General features: G+C 44.5%; 1 protein-coding gene across 9 annotated transcripts in view; it reads left to right on the plus strand.

Moving 5' to 3' along the window:
• Positions 1–20,030, plus strand: part of PROM1 (prominin 1) — a 675,175-nt gene that overhangs the window by 422,944 nt on the left and 232,201 nt on the right. For all 9 annotated transcript variants that reach the window (XM_085642390.1, XM_085642389.1, XM_085642385.1 and 6 more), the window contains one exon: positions 2,974–3,037. In XM_085642390.1, the coding sequence (XP_085498516.1) occupies positions 2,974–3,037 (64 nt within the window). The remainder of the gene's footprint in view (positions 1–2,973; positions 3,038–20,030) is intronic.

Genomic DNA, 20,030 nt, shown 5'->3' on the forward strand with positions numbered 1-20,030 from the left:
TTTGCATGACTACTACAGGAAGTCCTGTCTTTTTATCCAGCAACTCTTTGCATGTTGGAATTGTTTACATCTACTAACAAACTTAAAAACCTTACGCTGTATGCTGGTGCCTGTAAGACAGGCAAGACTGAAGGGGTTACAAATGACCATGAACCAGTTGGCAGCTATGTAAAAAGTGTGTGATTTTTGGCCTTTATTCTTGGAATAAATTATAGGTTAATCAGTACATCGGTTAAAGGGCAGAGGTCATGTTTCAGTGCTAGTATTAGAATCCCAGTGCTCATGGGTAATCTTAACACACCAGAGTGAGATACCGCATGGGTTGTGGTCCCTATACCACAGCACTTCTCACACCCCCAGCCACTTTAATCATGCTGTCCGAAGAACATGTTCTGAATTTATAAGATAAAAGAAATCCTCACTCCTGGAACCTCTGTTCCCCAAGCAGAGCACAGGCTTTCATAAGCCCATCAGCTTACATATTTCTGGGGCTTGAGTGTTAGTCCCACAGAAGCTGGGACCCATGGTGGCAATTTCTCAATTGCCAAAAAAGTGCATTATTAGCAGGGTTTTTTCGGTTCTCTTATGCAACCTCACTTAGGGAACCTTTGGAATAACCTAGCTGCCAGCATCTGAGAGTTTGATGATACCAGAAATGTGTCAATTCTGCAAAACCTGTGTTTTTGCTGTCAATAGACGTTGATCTCCTCTGTTGTCTCAGTGTTGTACAGCCCAAAAGCACAACTATAGAAAAGTCATCACACCAGCAGGATTCAAGCTAGCCTTGCTGATGAGGGGTGTTACCCCCAAACTAGTCCCAGGATACTTGTTTCTGGCCCAGGGAAGACCTGGCTTGGCAGTTCAGTCTGGACTGTTCCCCTTAGGCACAGGGTCAAGACTGATTTGCATACGGCTGGGTCTGAACTGAGGTGAGGAAGTGAGCTAAAGAACCATGATGGATGCAACCCAAATCTGTGACTGGGGGTGAGTGTCTGAAAAGTTTCAGTGCTCCGTCCATCATCTCCTTTTGTTTGCTACATATGAGGACAAGCACAGATTTCGAAGTCTTTTACTTCTGAGTTAATTATAATTTAATCGCCTAATATATTTTGTAGACAATTCTTAATTTGATGTGTGCCGAAGTTTGAAAGGCATTTGGTGGGCTCCATGAGTTTTGAGTCCTTTACTTATTACATGGGTGATTAGATCACGGTATTGGTGTTGGTTCTAATTCCTTACTTGGATAGTGGATCTATTGAATGCGACACTAAGGATGCACAATGGTGACTGTCCTTTAATTTGACATAGGTGAACTCATGAGCCTTTGATATCTTAAGACACCATTCGTGGCTAGTCCAATGGTCATTTGTGTGAGTACTTGGCCTTTGATTCACCCCTATACACTGGGTTATATATATATATATATATATATATATATATATATATATATATATATATATATATATATATATTGTTTTTATACTGCTTGTCTTATGGTTGTTCTAAAAGTGTCTTCTTGTCTTGATGATGACCCAATAAGCCACAAGACTTGAAACGCCATCGACGCACCATTGGCAAATTGGGATAAAGCATTGACTGTGTTCTGTCTCTGCTGTAATGTGGGCAACTTCACTTCCATTGGAAACCCTCTGCCATTGGGACAATTTTCGTTTACACTGTTTATTGTCATTGTATGTTTGTCTAGTGTAACACATAAGGACAAACTGTTTGTCATTGTATTGTAGTGTGTTTTCCAAAATCTAGTAATAATTTCTACTATTTTGACAAATTCCTCTTGTGGGTACTTGTTTTTCTTTTTTTGTTTGATTTGTATTCTTTGTTGAATTTCTTTCTGGAACCATTGTGGTTTTTCATTACTCACCACCAAGGTCATTAAATACCCTCAGCCAACATTCTTTTGTGATCTAGCTGTCAATCAAAGAGTGCAAGTGTATTTCGTAGTGCTATTTTATAAGCATGATTTCGGGATCATGAAGAGCTATCGGATGGTCAGATTCTAAACTTGTGTCTGGTCAAAAAATCAAATACATTCAGTAGTAGTTGAAGCACATTAGGCTCTAAATAAAGGACCGAAAATATTTTAGTTTCAAACTATCAAGGTTCATTAAAAGTTAATAGTTTACAGAAGACAAAAATCAGGTAAACATCAATCTATAATAAAAATGTGTATCTTTCGATTAATATGCATTTCAATTAAATCAAATCATCTAACGCTGAGGACGAACCAACTTAGGGTTGCCTGAAAGGGAAGCCTGTTCTCTCTCTGAAAGAAAGTAATCTAAAACTCCTATTCTGCTCTGCTCATCATCTAAATCAGAAAATCTCAATTCAGCTATGCAATATATTAAACAAAAATACGAATAATTTACACATACATGCAGTTCTCATAACTCGTAAGACTATCCAATCACGTTCTCACTAACAAACTTCTCTCTGTTCCCTTCAAACTTGCATTAACTGTAATAAGATAATGTACTTGGTGGCGGCACACTGCAGTTGTCTTCTTGAATGCGCTATTCATTAAAGAATTTCATGTTTATCCCCAAAATAACCATTTCGTCGCATTAAAAAGAGGGAAAAAGAACATAGTGTTAAACCATTAAAACTCCAGCCTGCTTAGAAATAAAATGTTCATGTGTTACGAAGCAAAGGTGGAAACCAGTGTTAGCCATTTTAAATTCAGGCCTACATTAACTATAGCCAGTCTAAATATGAATAAACATACTTTTCTCCACCAAATAGAAATTGCCTGCCTATACATTACTATAATATTAATCTAATTCATATCAGATATATATATATATATTTTTACACAAACTTCACTCTTTGTTCCATGTGACTCCAGGAAGAGTAAATTAAGGAAGATGACTGTTAATTATTGAAACTGTTTCAGCTCCTAAAAGTACAAAAGTTTTTCAAACAATCAGCATTTCAACATCTTTTTTATTTTAGGGATATGCAGCATTTAACAATACTCCCGAACTAGTGCAAAACCAAACAAAGAATATTGAATCAGGTAAGAAAATTAAATATTATTTTAGTATATGGTATGTGACTTGCCTCCTCTCTACACCCTTTTTTGAGTTTAATTATTTTGATACACAGATTAACAAGACGAGGTCTAATTATATTTCCCTATATGTCTTGGAATACTAGGTTCTGTCACCTTGCCTTTGGAACATTCTCTCCATTTCTATTCTGTAAGCCTGACATTTATGGTGGTTTGGAAACTGTTGTAAATAGTTTATCTACATGTCTATTTTTCACAGCTGTCTTGAGGTTGCATGCTTTTATCGTTCAGAGTAAAGATTCAGAGGCAACAAAGATCCCAAATATTACATTATACAAATGTTTTCATCTAAACTGAACAGCACCACATTTTTATTGGCTGATATCTATTAAATAGATTTTAATTTCCTGTGGTATATTAACAATAATTGTCTTGGTAAACTATGAAGTGCACTTAATTTGGAATGGTTATTTTTTGTTGGGCACTGAAGTATTTCAGAAATGCCACATCCCAGAAAATGTGGTTGTCATATTTCATTTACCTACAGAAAATATGAATTAATTTATGTTAAGATCTGGACAAAATGATACTTGTATTGAACTTTCTGCATCAGAGCCTGGAGGTGTAAATATCCAGTGTCCTGCCAGAAACATATATGACAAATACCAATGGTGGTACAACATCAACCGTTGCAGGTCCTAGATGAGACACTACACAGGGTGCTATCAGAAATATAAATGGCAGCTATCGATGGCAGTACAACATCAACGTTTGTACCCACATGCTATCAGAAATGTAAATGTAAAAGTCAGAGATGCAGACCCTCATTTCAGGAGTCCCCCAGGGTTCTGCAATAAGTCCCTTGTTATTTAACCTGTATGTCTGTCTATTGGCAGATGTGGTGGAGAGGTGTGGTCTCTCATTGTATTCATATGACAATGACACCTAAATCGTTTTCTCATCGACTTCCCATCAGAAACACTACGCTGGGTCAATCAATTACGGCCTCAAGCAGATCGCCACATGGATGGATGAAAAATCTCAAATTGAAAGGGGATAAAACTGAGGTTTTGATCATTGGAAAAAACCCTCAACTATGGGGTCCTACATTTTTGCCGGCTTACGTAGGCACTGCTCCCACCCCCTCTCAAAAATGTAAAAAGCTTGGGTGTTTGGCTTGATGGAGATCTGTCTACGCATCCCCAAGCAGCCATAGTGGCATCAACCTGCTTCGCAGTCATGAAGTGGGTAAAAAAGAATTGTTGGATTATTCCCTATCCAGCTGTAAGGGGGCTAATTCAGGCTCTCATTCTTTCTACGTTTGATTATGGCAATGTCCTGTACCTTGGGGCGGACAAGGCAGCCATCCGTCGACTCCCAAGTGGTACAGAATGCTGCGGCTAGACTTCTCACTTGTTTTTCAAGAAGGACCGCGGCCTCACCTATTGTGAGGTAATTACATTGGTTATCGATCAAAAAAAGAATGCATTTTAAAACCTTTTGCTATATGTTAAAAGTGTAAGCTGGGCTAGGCCCTGAATACATTCAAGAGTTCGTCTCCATGTATATTCCCGCATGTAATTTGAGATCTGCAGACCAGGAACAATATTGTGTACCTAGAATACATCACACACGTTCAGGTGGGCGCTCTTTCTCCTACCTGGGTCCAAACATTTTGGACTGCCTTACCTCTATATGAGGAACTGCACCTCCTTACAACAGTTCCGTAAACTCTTAAAAACATGGCTCTATTAATGGTAGTGTCTTCAGTCATGCTACAGTAGTGCTTAGCGCCAGGAAACCCATGGGTATCTGCGCTCTTTACAAATGGCAAAAATAAATAAAAAATATATAAATAGTGATGGCAGTACAGCAACAACTGTTGCAGGGCTCAGAGGTGTGACTATCCAATGTGATATCAGAACATAAATGACAAATACAGATGGCAATACATCATCAACTGTTGCAATGCCAGGAGGCGAGAATACCCAATGTGCTATCAGAAACGTAAATGACAAATACAGATGGCGGTGCAATATCAACCTTTGCAGGTCCTGGAGGTGAGACTTCCCACGGTGCTGTCAGAAACGTAAATGGCAAATAGGGATGGCAGTACAACCTTAGCAGGACCATGGCTGAGACTACCCAGTGTGCTATCAGAAACCTAAATGCCAAATACCAAGGCAGTACGGCAGGAGAGGAAAATATTGAAATCCTCTCTGATGGATTACAATTTGTGGCAAAATTACCACCAAAGGGCTAAGGTGCCATTACCAGTGATGCCACTGGATTCCTTTTGCCACGTATTGCTTTATCTCTGCCCAGTGTTGTATCTCTCAGAAAAAGGATTTTGATATTTTAAAAGCTAAGACATTTTCCTAAGTCACTGCAAACTCCTACCAGGTTTATTCCATGATTGATTTGATTTGAGAATTTGTAGAGCGCACGAATGCCCAAGGGCGTCTTGGTGCTAAGTCAATGTAAAAGTCTAGAACTGCCGGTGATATAATGCTCTAACTAGGAAGTAAAAAGCCAGGTTTTTACAGCTTTCCTGAATGATAGTAGCGATTCCATGGAGGAGCTGGGCAGAACCTTTGAGTTCTGTTTTACGGTTTCACGTGTTAACTGCTGTGCAGAAGACAGGATGAGCATGTAACCTGATTTTAATTTAGGCACAACAGGATTAACCAAAATCCTGATTTTTTTTTTTCTTTCTTAAAGAAGAAACCTTTATTACACATTAAAGAGATACAAACAAGGGCCTACAACCACAAGGGCCGGCCGCTAGAAAGCTCGGGAGCCAGCAAGGCAACTCCACACATTCAAATGAGCCAGAAGCAAAAGCTCCCGAAAGTTCGAAAGTACATATAACAGGCTGCGGCCATAGTCCAAGGGCGATCAAAAAGGACGCTTTCATATTTTTAAAAAAAAAAAAAAAAAAAGGAAAAAAAAACAACAATAACACACAAACAAGGCAATGAGAGTCCGAAATAGCAGCGTGCGCTCCCCAGGACGGGGGAAGATCCACATTATCTGGAATAACTCTTGACAGGAGGTGGTAGTGGGGGGCGGCGGAGAAGAGGACAAAGCATGCACAATTACGTAGAATGTGCGGCTAGGGGGACAAAGCGAAGTCGACCTCTCGCGGCAGTGGCGGAGCGCAGACATTCCCACGATAGGAATTCCATGGACCCCACACCTTAGTCCACCTCCCAGGCTTGCCTCTCGCCACATACACCGTCTTCTCCCTGAACATACACCAATCCATATTCTCCTTCCATACTGAAATCGTAGGCGGCCTCGGGGAACCCCACAACTGTGCGATATTGCGCTTAGCCACCATGTACCCCAAAGTCACCCACTGCGTCTGCGCCGCATTATAGTCATTTGGTTCCCAGACATTCAGCAAACACCTCCTGGCCTCTGGTAACAAAGCGACATGCATGACTTCCTCCATTACAGTATGTACCCCGTTCCAAAATCGTACAACCTCCGAACATTCCCATAGGATATGAAGAAAGGTACCCAACAAGCCACAGCCACGCTTACACAGTCCATCCCTCGAATAACCCATACGTATCAAACCAGGCCCTGTGACATACACTCTATGGAGTATCTTCAGCTGCACAAATCTAAGGCGGGCCGGGATCGCCACCTCTTTCGGGGAGGCCACCGCGGATACCCAATCCTCATCGTCCAGTTCCAATCCGTCGGCTGTCCACGCCTCCCGCAGATGGGTCAGCAAGTCCGTACGATCATTAATAAGTTTTTTATAGATCAGGGAAGTAGTGCTGTCGGGCACATAGCCGTCTAACACCCTATCTTCCAACGGGGAATATTCTGGGATAGCAGCAACATCCGGAAATACCGAACACAGCGCATGGTGGACCTGTGCATATCGGAAGTACTCCCTATCATTTAATTTGTATTCAGTTTTGAGCATTTCAAACGTTTTAAAGGACCCTTTCGCCACGAGGTCACCCACCTTACTTATACCAATCATGTCCCATTTCTCAAAGCCTTTCGTTTTCCACAGACAACCCAAGCGCTGGGAGGCATACAACGGCGTCGCTCGAGTCAAGCGATCCCTCCACCCCATCGCAGCATTCGCCGCATGCCACACGCGTACCGCAACTTGCGTTGGTCCTGTCAACCGTGCATCCGGAGTCGCCGAATACAGTGCCCTATTGTAATCCCCGCCCGGAAGTAATAACTTATCCATCTCGAAGGCCGGATTCAAAGCAGGACCGTATATCCCGTGGTTCACCGCCGCCAATTGAGACGCCCAATAGTATCTTTTAATATCGGGGAGGGCAACACCCCCATCATACCAAGGGAGTGTCAACTTGGCGAGAGCGATCCTCGGTTGCCCGTCCCAAAACAGTTGGCGCTGAAGACCCTCCACCTCACGGAAGTAACGGGCCGGCCCGACATCTAGCGTATTTTGTAAAGCGTACAAAAAACGAGGCAGCGACATCATTTTAAACAATGCCGCCCGTCCGAGCGGTGAGAACGGAAGCCGTCGCCACCTCGCGACGTCGGCCTTCAATCGCTGGAGTGGAGGGAGAAGGTTTCGCTCATAGCGGACCGCGGGGTCCAGTGATATGAAGATTCCCAAATATTTGAACCCCAATGTAGCAATCTGAATAGGGCACCCCCGCGGCAGGAGGGGGGCCTCGCCCGAAAGGACGTAAACACATGACTTGGCCCAGTTGATAACCAGGCCAGAATTACGACCGAAGGAATTCAATACGTCCGCCAATACAATTAGCGACTGTCGAGGAGAGGTGACATACAGAAGAATGTCATCCGCATAAAGGGAGACACGGTCCTCAAATTCCGGCGTCCATCTGATGCCCCGCAACGACAGCCCCCAACGCAACCAGGCAGCGAGAGGTTCCAAAGAAAGTGCGAAGAGAAGGGGCGACAACGGACAGCCCTGTCGCGTACCTCTCCCCAGCGTGAAGGGAGCCGACGCCCTACCATACACCACAACCTGCGCCAATGGGTCAGCGTATAGCAATTTTACCCACCCAATAAATTCAGGGCCAAACCCGAATTTAGCTAACGCAGCCCAAATATACGGCCACTCTAAAGTATCGAACGCCATGGTAGCGTCCAAAGACGCCAAGATGGCCGGCTCACGCATAAACTCCGCTCTAGCAAGCACGCCGTGCAACCGCCTCAGGTTCAGGGCGGTATTACGATGAGGTATAAAACCGGACTGGTCCTGATGAATCAAGTCGCCCATGACCCGAACCAGACGATTGGCCAATACCTTAGCCAGAATTTTGGGTTCCGCGTTCAACAACGAGATAGGCCTGTAGGAGGCACAGCAGTCTCGCGGCTTCCCCTCTTTATGTATCACAACTATGGTAGCGAGACGTTGGTCAAGGGGGAGGGAGCCCGCCGCCCGTGCAGCGAGGAACATGTCACGGAGATATGGTGCTATCTTATCTGGACGCAACTTATATAGTTCAATGGGGAGACCATTGGGACCCATGGCCTTACCAGAAGCGATCGAGCGAATGGCCAGAGCAATCTCATCCGGCGACAACTTCGCCTCCATCAATATGCTATCAGCCTCCGAGAGGGACGGCAATGCAATGTCTCTAAGTAACAGATGAGAGTCCTCCTCCGAGCACCCAGAGACCGGAGAGTATACCCCACGGAAGTAATCCGCGAAGCAGTCAACAATTTTTACCGGGTCAGTCACACACACGCCATCCACTCTCTCCACAACCGGCACCACTCTACTCGCTCTCTCCTTCCTGTCCAACTTTCCGGCCTTATCTCCCACATCATACAGTCGTCCTTGTTGCTCTCTACTCATCCTTTTAGCAGCATCCGTGACCAGCGCTCTATAATCTGACTGTTTAAGGCTGAGAACGTGCAATTTCTCATCCGTGACACCCCGCTCCAAATCCCCCTCCATCTCAGCTATGTCAGTTTCCAGGCGGACCACCTCTTCCCTCCCGCACCTCCTAGCATGGGAAATAAGAGACAAGGCATGCCCCCGGATCACCATTTTATAACCTTCCCATAGGGAGACAGCAGACGACACTGACCCTACATTATCATTGAAGTAGTGATCAATGGACTTAACCAGTTCAGCGCGAACATTAGGGTTACGTAAATACCAGGGGTTAATTGGCGCTACTCTTCCCTCTGCCCCAGGAACAACCTCCATCTGCAACAATAGAGGGGAATGGTCAGAAATACCTCAGGGCAAATGACGCACCTCCCCGATCATTCCAGCCTGGAACGCTGGCATAAGTATATAATCAAGTCTCGAGAGACTCCCGTGGGCCCCCGAGTGGAAGGTGTATTGTGCCTGTCCCGGGTGCATCAGTCTCCAGCAATCTATAAGTCCTAAAGTATCTAGAAAGCCACCCAGCCAGGCCTGGGCTCTAGGGACATCCATGGGGGGGTGACGGTCCTCCATACCGGATACAACAGCGTTAAAATCACCCCCTAACACCAGAACCCCCCCAGGGAGTCCCAGGACCAAACGCCCCAAATCCGCAAATGTAGCCGTCTGCAATCCCGGTGGCACATAAACAGCAACGAGCGAAACAGTTCTACCCTCCCATCTCCCCACCAATGCTGCATATCGCCCTCTATCATCGTGGAGCACCTCGTCCACCTCCAACGGGAGAGAGGCCCTAACCAAGATTCCCACTCCCCTAGAGCCAGAAGTGAAACCAGAGTGAACAGCAAGGCGATAGCCCCGCCTATTCAGGGCATGGAAGGAGTTCCCAATCAGATGTGTCTCCTGCAGGAAAACAATGTCGGGTGAGATCCGTTTCAAAAACTGCAACACCACCCCGCGCTTGATCCTATCCCCCAGTCCGTTCACATTCCACGAAAGTATTCTCAATCCCTTACCCCCCACCCCGCTCCCATGCATGATGCCCACATCCCGGAGAGCACAACCAGGACAAATCAGCAGCTAACCTCACATTGCCTTGTGAAACAAACAAACATTCCCCAACTCTCCCCCTCCCCACCAACCTTCCCGTTACAACTCCCCCCACCCTGCACCCCTGCGTGAGCCCATGTAGCCCCCCCAACTTGCAGTGTGCCTGTCGCCCTAACATTAACTACGCTACAAAAAGAAAACCCAGAGGAGGAAAGAGCCTCACTGAGCACCCCACAACCCCCGGGCATTGAAGGATAAGGCGCTGAATAGAAACACCAAACCAAAATATGGAAGTGCCATCACAATAGTCAGTCACCGGGAACCAAAAGTCTACTCCTGTTCAGCTGAGCCCACTCCGTTCCCTTCGGTCTGTCCCTCTCGACGTCGTTGCTGAGGCAGGGTATCAAGCCAATCTCCAGCCTCCTCCGGCCGATCAAAGAAGTGCGTCCGATCCTCAAACTCAACCCGCAACCTGGCCGGAAAGAGCATCGCATATTTCAGGTCCATGTCTCTCAGTCGCCGTTTGACACCCATGAACTCCTGTCGCTGCTTTTGGACCAATTGTGTGAAGTCCGGGTAGAAACTTATATGAGTGTTCTCGAACTTCGTCGGCCCACTCACCCTCGAGGCCTGCAGTATAGCATCCCTGTCCCTGAAATGAAAAATTCTGGCGATGATGGGCCGTGGGGGAGCGCCCGGTTTGGGCTTACCACCCGGAACTCTATGGGCCCGCTCAACCGCAAAGAATTTACTCAAGCCTTTGGGTGCGAGATGGTTGATCACAAGGTCTTCCACAAAGCAGCAGGGACCTCCGATTTCTCTGGCACCCCGATTATGCTCACATTATTCCGCCGAGCCCTACTTTCAAAATCCTCCAGTCGACGGATAGACAAAGCAGTGGACGTCCGCAGATTACGGACCTCGGCTTGCAGGTCAGACACGTCCGTTACCAGACTCGACGTCGTCAGACCCAAGGATTTGACCTTTTCATTCGTTTGTGAAAGGTCCGCTCTGGCTAGTTTAACATCGATCAAAACTGTGTCCAATTTATGGGCCAATGTATCGAATCGCTGGCCGACCGCCGCTTTCATCTCCTCGATGGCACCCATGACGTCCTGCAATGTTAACTCCGTTGACGATCCCGGGCCATCCGTGGGTCTCTCCGGCGACTTATGCGGGCCAACAGGGGAACCTCTCGACTGGGTATAGCGGTCCATGTTGTTAGCTTGGGTATGAGCTCCCCGCCTAGTCGTCTTGGATTTTTGCTTATCTCCGTCCAATCTAGCCGCCATTGTCTGATGGTCGTCAAGGGTGTCGGCCACCAACACGATGAGCGATTACCGGAGAACCAATCTAGGAAGCCTCGGAGACCCCAAGGGGTAGTCCCAGCTAGTGTCCAAGAGCAGGCAGGTTACCCAATCGTCCCACTATAAATGTGTGCCGACAATCCAAGGCCCCTCAGTTTCAGCGAGGAGACCCGAAACCGAAAGTGAAAGTAGGGGGTGCGCACCGGCCCAAGTCCTGCATGCCGTTGTTGTTCACTTTCTGCCCGGGCACCATGCCAACTCGAGTCCGGGGCAAGGTCCGGAGTGGGCCGTCAACTTGGAATCGATACTATTCCGGCTCCCGATGTCCGATTTGAATTTGGACAGCAGGTATCACCTCCACGTAGGTTCGCCCGTAGAAGCCCGTCGATAGAATCAGGATAAATTCAGGATAGACGTGGGAGGTTGTGGAGGCCCTCGGGAGCCCTGTGCCTACGCGGCCATCTTGGTTGCGCGCTAGGCTCCTCCCTCCAAAATCCTGATTTTAAGTTGTGTATTCTGCACCTATTGTCACCTGCTTTGGTACCTCAATATTCTAAATGTTCTGAAGCAGTGTCTGTTGCTTCACCCTAAATGGATTAAGATCAGTACTACATGTTTTGTCTTCAAATAACATGGATTGACAGTCACCGCTGTGGCAACCAATTATTGACTATAATTCCTTCAGAAAAGTAGAACCCTGAGCCATGGGAACCGCTGAGTTATAAACTGCAGTGATTGAGCTTTATAGAATATAAGACTAGAACTTCATAAGAGAATTAAACTCAAGCAAAGTGGTAAGATACTCAAGCGGCCTCCAAATCTTTACTGCAAGGAGGCAGTTGAACAGAATATTGCAAAATCTGAAACCCTAGTGACACTATCAGCTTGAAACAGGACAAATTGTCTATGTTTTTGTAAATCCCAGGATGACCTGTCTGCTGAAAACACTGCTTGGGAAGCAATCGAAAACTCTTAGCTATGAAAGGGAATGGGATCAGAGAGATACTCCTAATCATGAGCCACTTTAACTCAAAGATGGGAAACTAGGAGAGGCTACGGTAGGAAATCTTGGAAGAAAGAAACACATGAGGTATAATGACATTACGTGGAACACGCATTGACCAAACCAGTTGGTCTGTCTCCATAAGTCTCAGGTATTTATTTTACCAGAACTTTTTGACAATCGCATACAAACACATTTATCAAAATGTATGCAGACACTTGGCTGGCAATCTTGGAATGGGTTTCCTATTAAGGAAATCCCATTCCAAGGTGTTCACTGAAGCATACACGGGCATTATGTTGCGTGTGCATCTGTGGCTCGTGATGCATGTATTGAGACAATAGTGCTGTGCATGACTTGTGACATGTGCGTTGGCCTATGTCATGCTGCATGGCAGCCTTTTTTAATTTACCATTTGGTGGGTGACCATGTTAGAATGACAAATTAAAATATCAAAAAGTGAAATGCGGGTGATCTCAAAGCAAAAGTAAGTTAGTAGCCTAGACAGCAATTTGCATCTGCAAGGCCCTCATAAAAATAAATAAATAAAAAGTTCATAAATAAATAAAAAGTACAAGTTGCTGTCCCGCTCTGGATGGAGAGCGGGACAGGAAGGAGCTGGTGTAAGGGGAGTTAAAAGAGAACTCATGGAAGGGAGGTAGAGATGAAAGTAAAAGATGGTGTTAGCAAGGAAACAAATGCTGTTCCATTGTGTCCCGAAGTGGTGCGGGGATTCTGCTCATGCACAGAACTATGCGCAGGAAACCAGGACCTCAGTGAATTGTGGTGTAACAAAAAACTCATCTTAGTACCCAGAACCCCTATCCGACTAGCATCAGTGTCTCATTCGTTCTCCGTACTACAGCGAAGCTACCAATGATTAGACAACCCAGAACAAGCGACTTAGGTTACTCTCAGGAATGGTGGGAATTAAGAACACCTTTTCGTTGTTATTCTCATATCAGTCCACAACGTGAGTAATCAGAGACACGCCAAAGTTTAAAATGTTTCTTTTTAACTACGTGCTCTAAGATGCAGTATTTTGGCCAACATAAGCAAACAAATGATTACAAATAAAACCATCAGCATTGTTACAATTCCATAAAAAACAAATGGAGAAATCATATTATATTGACAGTGGAAACAGGTCCTATAATACCTTGTGTACCACCCTCCCCTGGATATAAGCTAGTTTTATAATAATAGAAGGTCTCTAGGTTTGAAAGGGGGAACGCCATACTTCAAAGATCAGCTTAGGTGAATCACATCAAAGGATCAGCACTGCTCTGTGTCTGGAAAGGTTTTCTTCAAGTGTCTCAGCATCATACATGCAATGCAATATTAAAGGCACCCGAGTTTCAGATATTTGCAGCTGTGTGCTTGTTGTATCGAGAGCGTGTGCCGATCAACCTGAATTCAACGGCATACATTGTTATTTGACCTTGACGGCTTCGGCACACAGTGTTCAGACTAAGGTCGCGGTGTAAGTCTAGAGATGTGAAAAACAGACCGTTCTCATGTGAAGAAAAAGCAAGCAAGCAGTTTTACTTATAATAACAGTTGTGTGTAGTGTCGTGTGCAAAAGTGGCAAAGTGGCAAGATGGCGTTTAACTTCTAAAATGCTTATGCTAACATAGCAATGTGTGTAGGCAAAACCCTGTCCTCACTACACCCTCCCTTGATCGGTCCACGAACAAAATAGGTAAGCAATGTAGGAATGCAGAGTTCAAATTCGAATGAGTCAGAACCAAGTTCGTATTTTGCCAATCCTGATAATTGGTAGTGAAAAGTTCGAAATTGTATGGTGGAAAAAAACCAAAAAAATTAATGAATCAAGTAGGGGCGGTATATAGCCCATTCTGGAGCAAAAAAAATTTGAGTTAATACGTGTGGAAGACGGACGACTGCCAAATTAATCCATCAACGTATAGGCACAGTATGTTGCAACAGCCTCCAAGAGGAAGTCTTTGTAATCTTCAGTAAAGGATTCAGCCATCCAATTTAATAAAGTAAATGGACATACATGTTCCTCGATAGCCGGAGCCTCTAGCACCATCAGAGGCAAACTTGTGTGTTCTTCGAGATAACTTCGAGCCAGGAAGTCATGGGCCACTGCACCTATATCCCAATTTCCCAGGATTCCATGCGCAGCCGCACAGGCCATAATCCCGACACCAGAACAGTCCAACTCATTAGCCCCTAAGGGACTCATCAGTTGATCATAATCCAGGGCAGGAGACACCAAATTGGAGAGACACAAATACAGAGCCCATTCAAACGAACAATCCAGGCAATGGAAAACAGGTTGCACGCAAGTAAAGTATGAGAACCGGAAGGATAATCCATAGGCTACACTCAAAGTGGCCAGTTGTAGCGTTCCATAGTACTCAAGCATCCAGTTACGAAGCTGGATCAGCAGGCTGTCTTGTGACATAGATCCTACAGCCATTTTGCAGTAAACAAAACAACAGCAAAACTCCTGCAGCCAAGGCGAGGATTAATGGTAACCCGTCGAAGACGCTGGAAAAAATAGAATAAAAAAATGCCGGTATCACACCAAATATTGTTTGGAACAAAGTCACAAGACAGGAGCCCACAACTTTGAATAAATGTGCCACGCCTGTTGTTGACGAGGCATTGAATATAGTGTGAATCAGCGCGCCGAAATTAAGTGGGAGATCAGTACTTAAAAGCGCATGCACCTCGGTGCGTGTGTTAGCCACATGAAGGACAAATGTTTCACGGGAAGAAGTAAGGGCGACTTCTTTTTGGGACAATAGAGCCCTTGTTCTGCTCATCTTGTTGAACTCTGCTTTCAAGGTCGGTATGGAAGGCCAGATGGATATGTCGAATCTCCCATGCAGGGCGGGAAAAGCACATTTTTACAGCAAACTACATGTTGGGAGACAGTTACAATATACGGTATCCCTGCTAACATCCCGCAGCACGGTTCATTATTTAATAGCATATAACCACCGTTTGTCAGTAACGTGAAAGTTGGTGTTATTGCTGGCACAGGATTTCCCTTTAAAATGGAGGCTAAATTCGGTGCGTGAACGTTGCAAGCGCCATGCAATGGTATATTCCTGCAAACTACTGAGTGATCAGGTGTGTAAGTGCACTCCTCTCCTTTCAAATAAACTTCTTTACCCTCTCTCAGGCACCTGTATATGAATGGGAGTGACCAAACTTCATGGAGAAAAGCGGTACCTAATGGTTCATATCCGCCTAAGGCATAGCGTTTCATACATGAATTGAACTTAAACAATAGAAAAGGTAATGTGATTAACCCATGGATAAGCCACACAGCTGAATTCGATTCGGCCACAGAGAAAGGTAAAGGTTCCGATTTTTCAATATGCAATAGTGAATATGTCGCATCCTTCATGGACATAAACCGTTGTTTATCAGTCAGATTCAATGGCAGGAATTAAGACAATTTATTCATGTAGTTTCCCAGCCTTCAATGTTTGTAAAGTCCATGCAAACTGCATTATAGAACGCAATTGATTTTGACCATGATATAAAACAGACATGTCATCCTGTACAATATCCACAACAGATGAAACAATATTATCTAATGTGTAAATTCTGGAAGAAAGAGTGTTAATGCTATTATCAATGACAGCAAGCACCTTTTCCAAATTTGCTTGATCAATAGCTCTCAATCTAGAAGCAGCTTCAATTTGAGATAATTTCCAAACTTCGTTGTAAATAGCATATACCCATCTTTGGGACCTGCCTCCCACAGGGCCTTTTAACAAAGTCATTCAAATCAACATCGTCAGTTAATTGGGACAAATGAAGTTGAACTGACGCCAAAGTGGAATGTTTAAGCCAGTTTTGACACAATTTACCGACAGAATAGTTCGTAGCAGAATGGGAGTTGTCAAAATGGGGGTCTACCCTAACTTTTGTATAGCCTGGGGCCAGACCCAGAAAACGATGTTGACATGAATCTGAACTTTTTTGCCATAATAACCATCCTTGGGGATCCAGGCTGGAAATATTAAAGGATGTATTAGTAACCAACGATTGTAATTCATTAACGGACATATCTGTGTGATTATCCCAGGTTGGATAAGCACTTAGATCAGGAATTGTAGGGGTATTAATTTTTTTAGAAGTGGCCAATCCAAAGCAAGTGGTCTGAAAAATAGTAGAATTCAAAAATAACATATGGTTTGGGATAAGGCATGCACGATGTAAAGCCTCGCTGCCTTGCACCTGTCAGGTTTTAGAACCCCAAACAGATTTAAGATCAATGGTATTTTTCCACAGCTCATAGCCCCATTTAGCCAAATCATCCATAAATGATTTTGAATATAATAATTTAGTATGTGTTAGCCTCACTTTGGAAGATGATTTAGCAGTTATTTTAAAATAAAAGGCTTCAGGGTTAGATACACTGAAATCTATAAAATTTGTAAATTTCTTCAATAGAGTATTGGAACTGCCTTCAATGGGTGCTGGACAATGTTCCCATTGTGTACAATTAACAACATTTCTAAATTTATTTGCTTTGTGCAGGAAATGATTACCATAGTGTTAGTAGCAAAACAAATCTCCATAATTCGCTGAGTCTAAATACAAATCTTCAGTATCAAAAGCAGCATAATATTTCAAATCAGAAAAAAGAGCCTCCACGGCTTGGACATCCCAATCATCAGAGCGTATGTTTTGTTTCACAACATCCCCCATGGAAACACGAAGTACATTGGGAACATTATTCACCTCTGTGGGGCCATGAATTTGAAATTTTACAGCATCCCATAAAATCCCATCTAACACAGGCCAGGCAGTAATATTAACAAAAGTCTGGTCTCGCTTCATGATGTGTGATGAGTGGGGTGCCAAAGTTCCATCAATTAATCTAATTGCAGATCTTTCAGTAAGATAATGTCCATTCACTAGACGAAAAAATACAGCCACAAATCCAATCGACATAAACAAAAAAATAGATATGAGCACCAGCCAAATGTAAATCCAAGGGGGAATTAAAAAATGTCTTTTAAACCAAACTGCAAAAATAGAAATTTTCGATGGGGCATTCGATGTTGTAGAGTTGGTGTCAAATGAAAAACGTGACTGGTCAACTGCACATGTTTGCACACCAGGCAACAACACATCTGTGGGATAGGTATACTCAGTATCTTCATGGGGCCCACCAGCCGGTGGGGTCAATAAAGGATTAGTAACTGTATGCATCTCGATGGCAATGTCAGGCCTGTTCGTATTTGCCGGAGCCAAAACAGAATTTCTCAGCATTGCTGGACAAGAGAACGCTGGGGTCATACTAAGAAGAATCGGCCACTCGTTGTAGTTTGACATTGTCAATGGAGATGTACCTGTTATCCTTGCGACCAGGAAGTGGAGGTAAAATGACTGTTCTTGTACCCTGCACGCATAGCACTGGAACAGGTGCACGATAAGAGGGGCTGAACTCCTTCTTGTTCTCCTCCTTCTCACGGACCAGGTCACCAACTCGAGGTAGCCAGCCAACTACCGGAATCTGAAGTGCAGCATCTGTTGTGGAGGGCAAGTGTTCCTTTACAAGCCTGTCTCGAGCCTCTTGTAGATTGTGTAACACAGCAGAATGATCGTCTACGTCAAAGGGTGCAGCCGACACCGCCATGTCTAGACCATCAAGGTCCGGGACAAACATTTTTATGCCAAAGAGCATTTCGTATGGGTTCCGCCCACCCAGAGACCTTCTAGGGAGATTATTAAGTGCACGTTGAACGCTATACAAATGGGCCAACAAGTTTCTGCCAGTACCTAAAACCCTAGCTGTCAAGGATTGCTTTAAGTCACGGTTCATTCATTCCACAACAGAATTGCCCTCAGGCCGGTATGGAGACGAAAATTTGACTTGGACCCATAAAGACCTCATGGCATCCTTGTACGCCTTAGAGGCGAACGTCAGACCCTGGTCCGAATGGAGGGTACCAACTGCAAAAATTCCCACAAGGACACGCAAATCCCTAATGACAGTTCGAGCATCAGCACTCCTTTGTGGCCAGACCCATAGAAAACGTGTGCACGAATCCACTGCAACTAAGATGTACCTATACGCAGTATCAGAGGAGAAAGGACCGCAGTGATCCAAATAAACTCACCCAAGTGGTTTATTAGATATGTACAACTGTGTTTGAGGTGGACGGGCAGCAGTCAAAGGTATAATCTGCTGGCAAATGTCACAAGTAAGGACATAATCACAAGTCTGTTTATACAATCCGCGCCACCAGTAACGTTGTTGTAAGATAGTGACAGTCGCTGAGACGCCTGCATGGGCTGAGACCATACCTTCGTGAGCGGCTGTTATCAATGAATGTCTGTGGTCCGCGTTGGGAATCAACCTGTCACCAACGTCGTTAATTCTCACATAGGGAACTTTATTAGGACTTAAATGATAAGAGTATTTAGAAGGGAAACCTCGAGGGTAATTATCACCCTTCTCCATTGCAGCAATGGCTGCCAGGATGTCATCATCAATCTTACTTTTGGATCTTGTAACTGCTGCTACGAGATATGTTGCCACTGCTGTTTTCGCTGCTTCATCAGCTAAACTGTTACCAACAGCATGTACCCCTACGCGCTGTGACCAAGAGTATGAATTACTTTCACGAGCGGCAGACGTTGTTTAAGTTCTGCAACTCGAACCCAAAGCATTTTATGTTTGATTGTGCTACCTTTGGAATTACGAAATTCATTTTGAGACTAAAAGAATAGTGTCGTTGAAAGACTGAACACAGTAGTATGAGTCACTTACAATAAGAGTAGTCACTCGAGGATCAGCAAACTCTAGTGCAAGCACCAGAGCACGTAGCTCTGCTAACTGGGCGGTACAGTCTCCCAATGTCTGCGTATGCATGACATCAGACTTGAATTCTCCATTCACAATCGTACCAGCCACTATTGCGCAGGCCGCTGAATAAGCATGCTTAGATTCCGTTGCCGGTTTCGCTGAACCTTCAGTGTAAATGATACAATGGTAATCCTCAAGCGGGCACAAGGACAGAGGAGATGGATGAACAAATTCATACTGCAAATACTCTTGAGTCTGCAATGAGGCATCAAAGATGAATGTGACATCCGGAGACGTCAAAGAAGTGGCCCATTGTATCCAACGCGGATGCAAAGCTTTAGAATTCGGTACACTGGCCTTCTTCATTGCCTCAATGGCAGGATATGGTGTGACAACCAACATGTGTTTCCCTGGCGATAGCGCTCTCTCTTTCGGAATCTCCATCTGTACTGCAGTTAATACTTTTTCTACGGTGGAAAAGCGCATTTCAGCCGAAGTGTACAAGTGTGACTTGTAAGCAATAGGGAATGTGTCCCCCTCATTAAATGTCAAGTACGTGAAACCCACTGCGCCAAGTGCAATTCTGATCACGAGGTTTGTGTGGTTATCACATGTCAATACGTATTTAGAAGCAAGAAGATCAGCCTGCAAAGAGTGCAGAATAGCTGGCAGCCAGCAGGATTTGGTAAAAGTAGGTTGTACCAAGGCATATAGCGGCTTGATACGCTGGGCATAATCGAGAATGTAAGTACGCCCGAAATTAAAAAAAACCAGCAAAGATTGTAGTTCTTTCAGAATTGTCGGAGCGCGCAAACATGCGCATTTCTCCAGGAAGTGATGCGCTAAACCTCGTCCTTCGTTGTTGAGCTCATAGCCCAAAAACAACACTGTATACTCTGCAATGTGTGATTTAGCAAAGTTAAATTTGTATTCGAAGTCCGCAAACATGACAATGATGC

Source organism: Triturus cristatus, chromosome 2_2, assembly GCF_964204655.1.
Source record: "Triturus cristatus chromosome 2_2, aTriCri1.1, whole genome shotgun sequence".
NCBI lineage: Eukaryota > Metazoa > Chordata > Amphibia > Caudata > Salamandridae > Triturus > Triturus cristatus.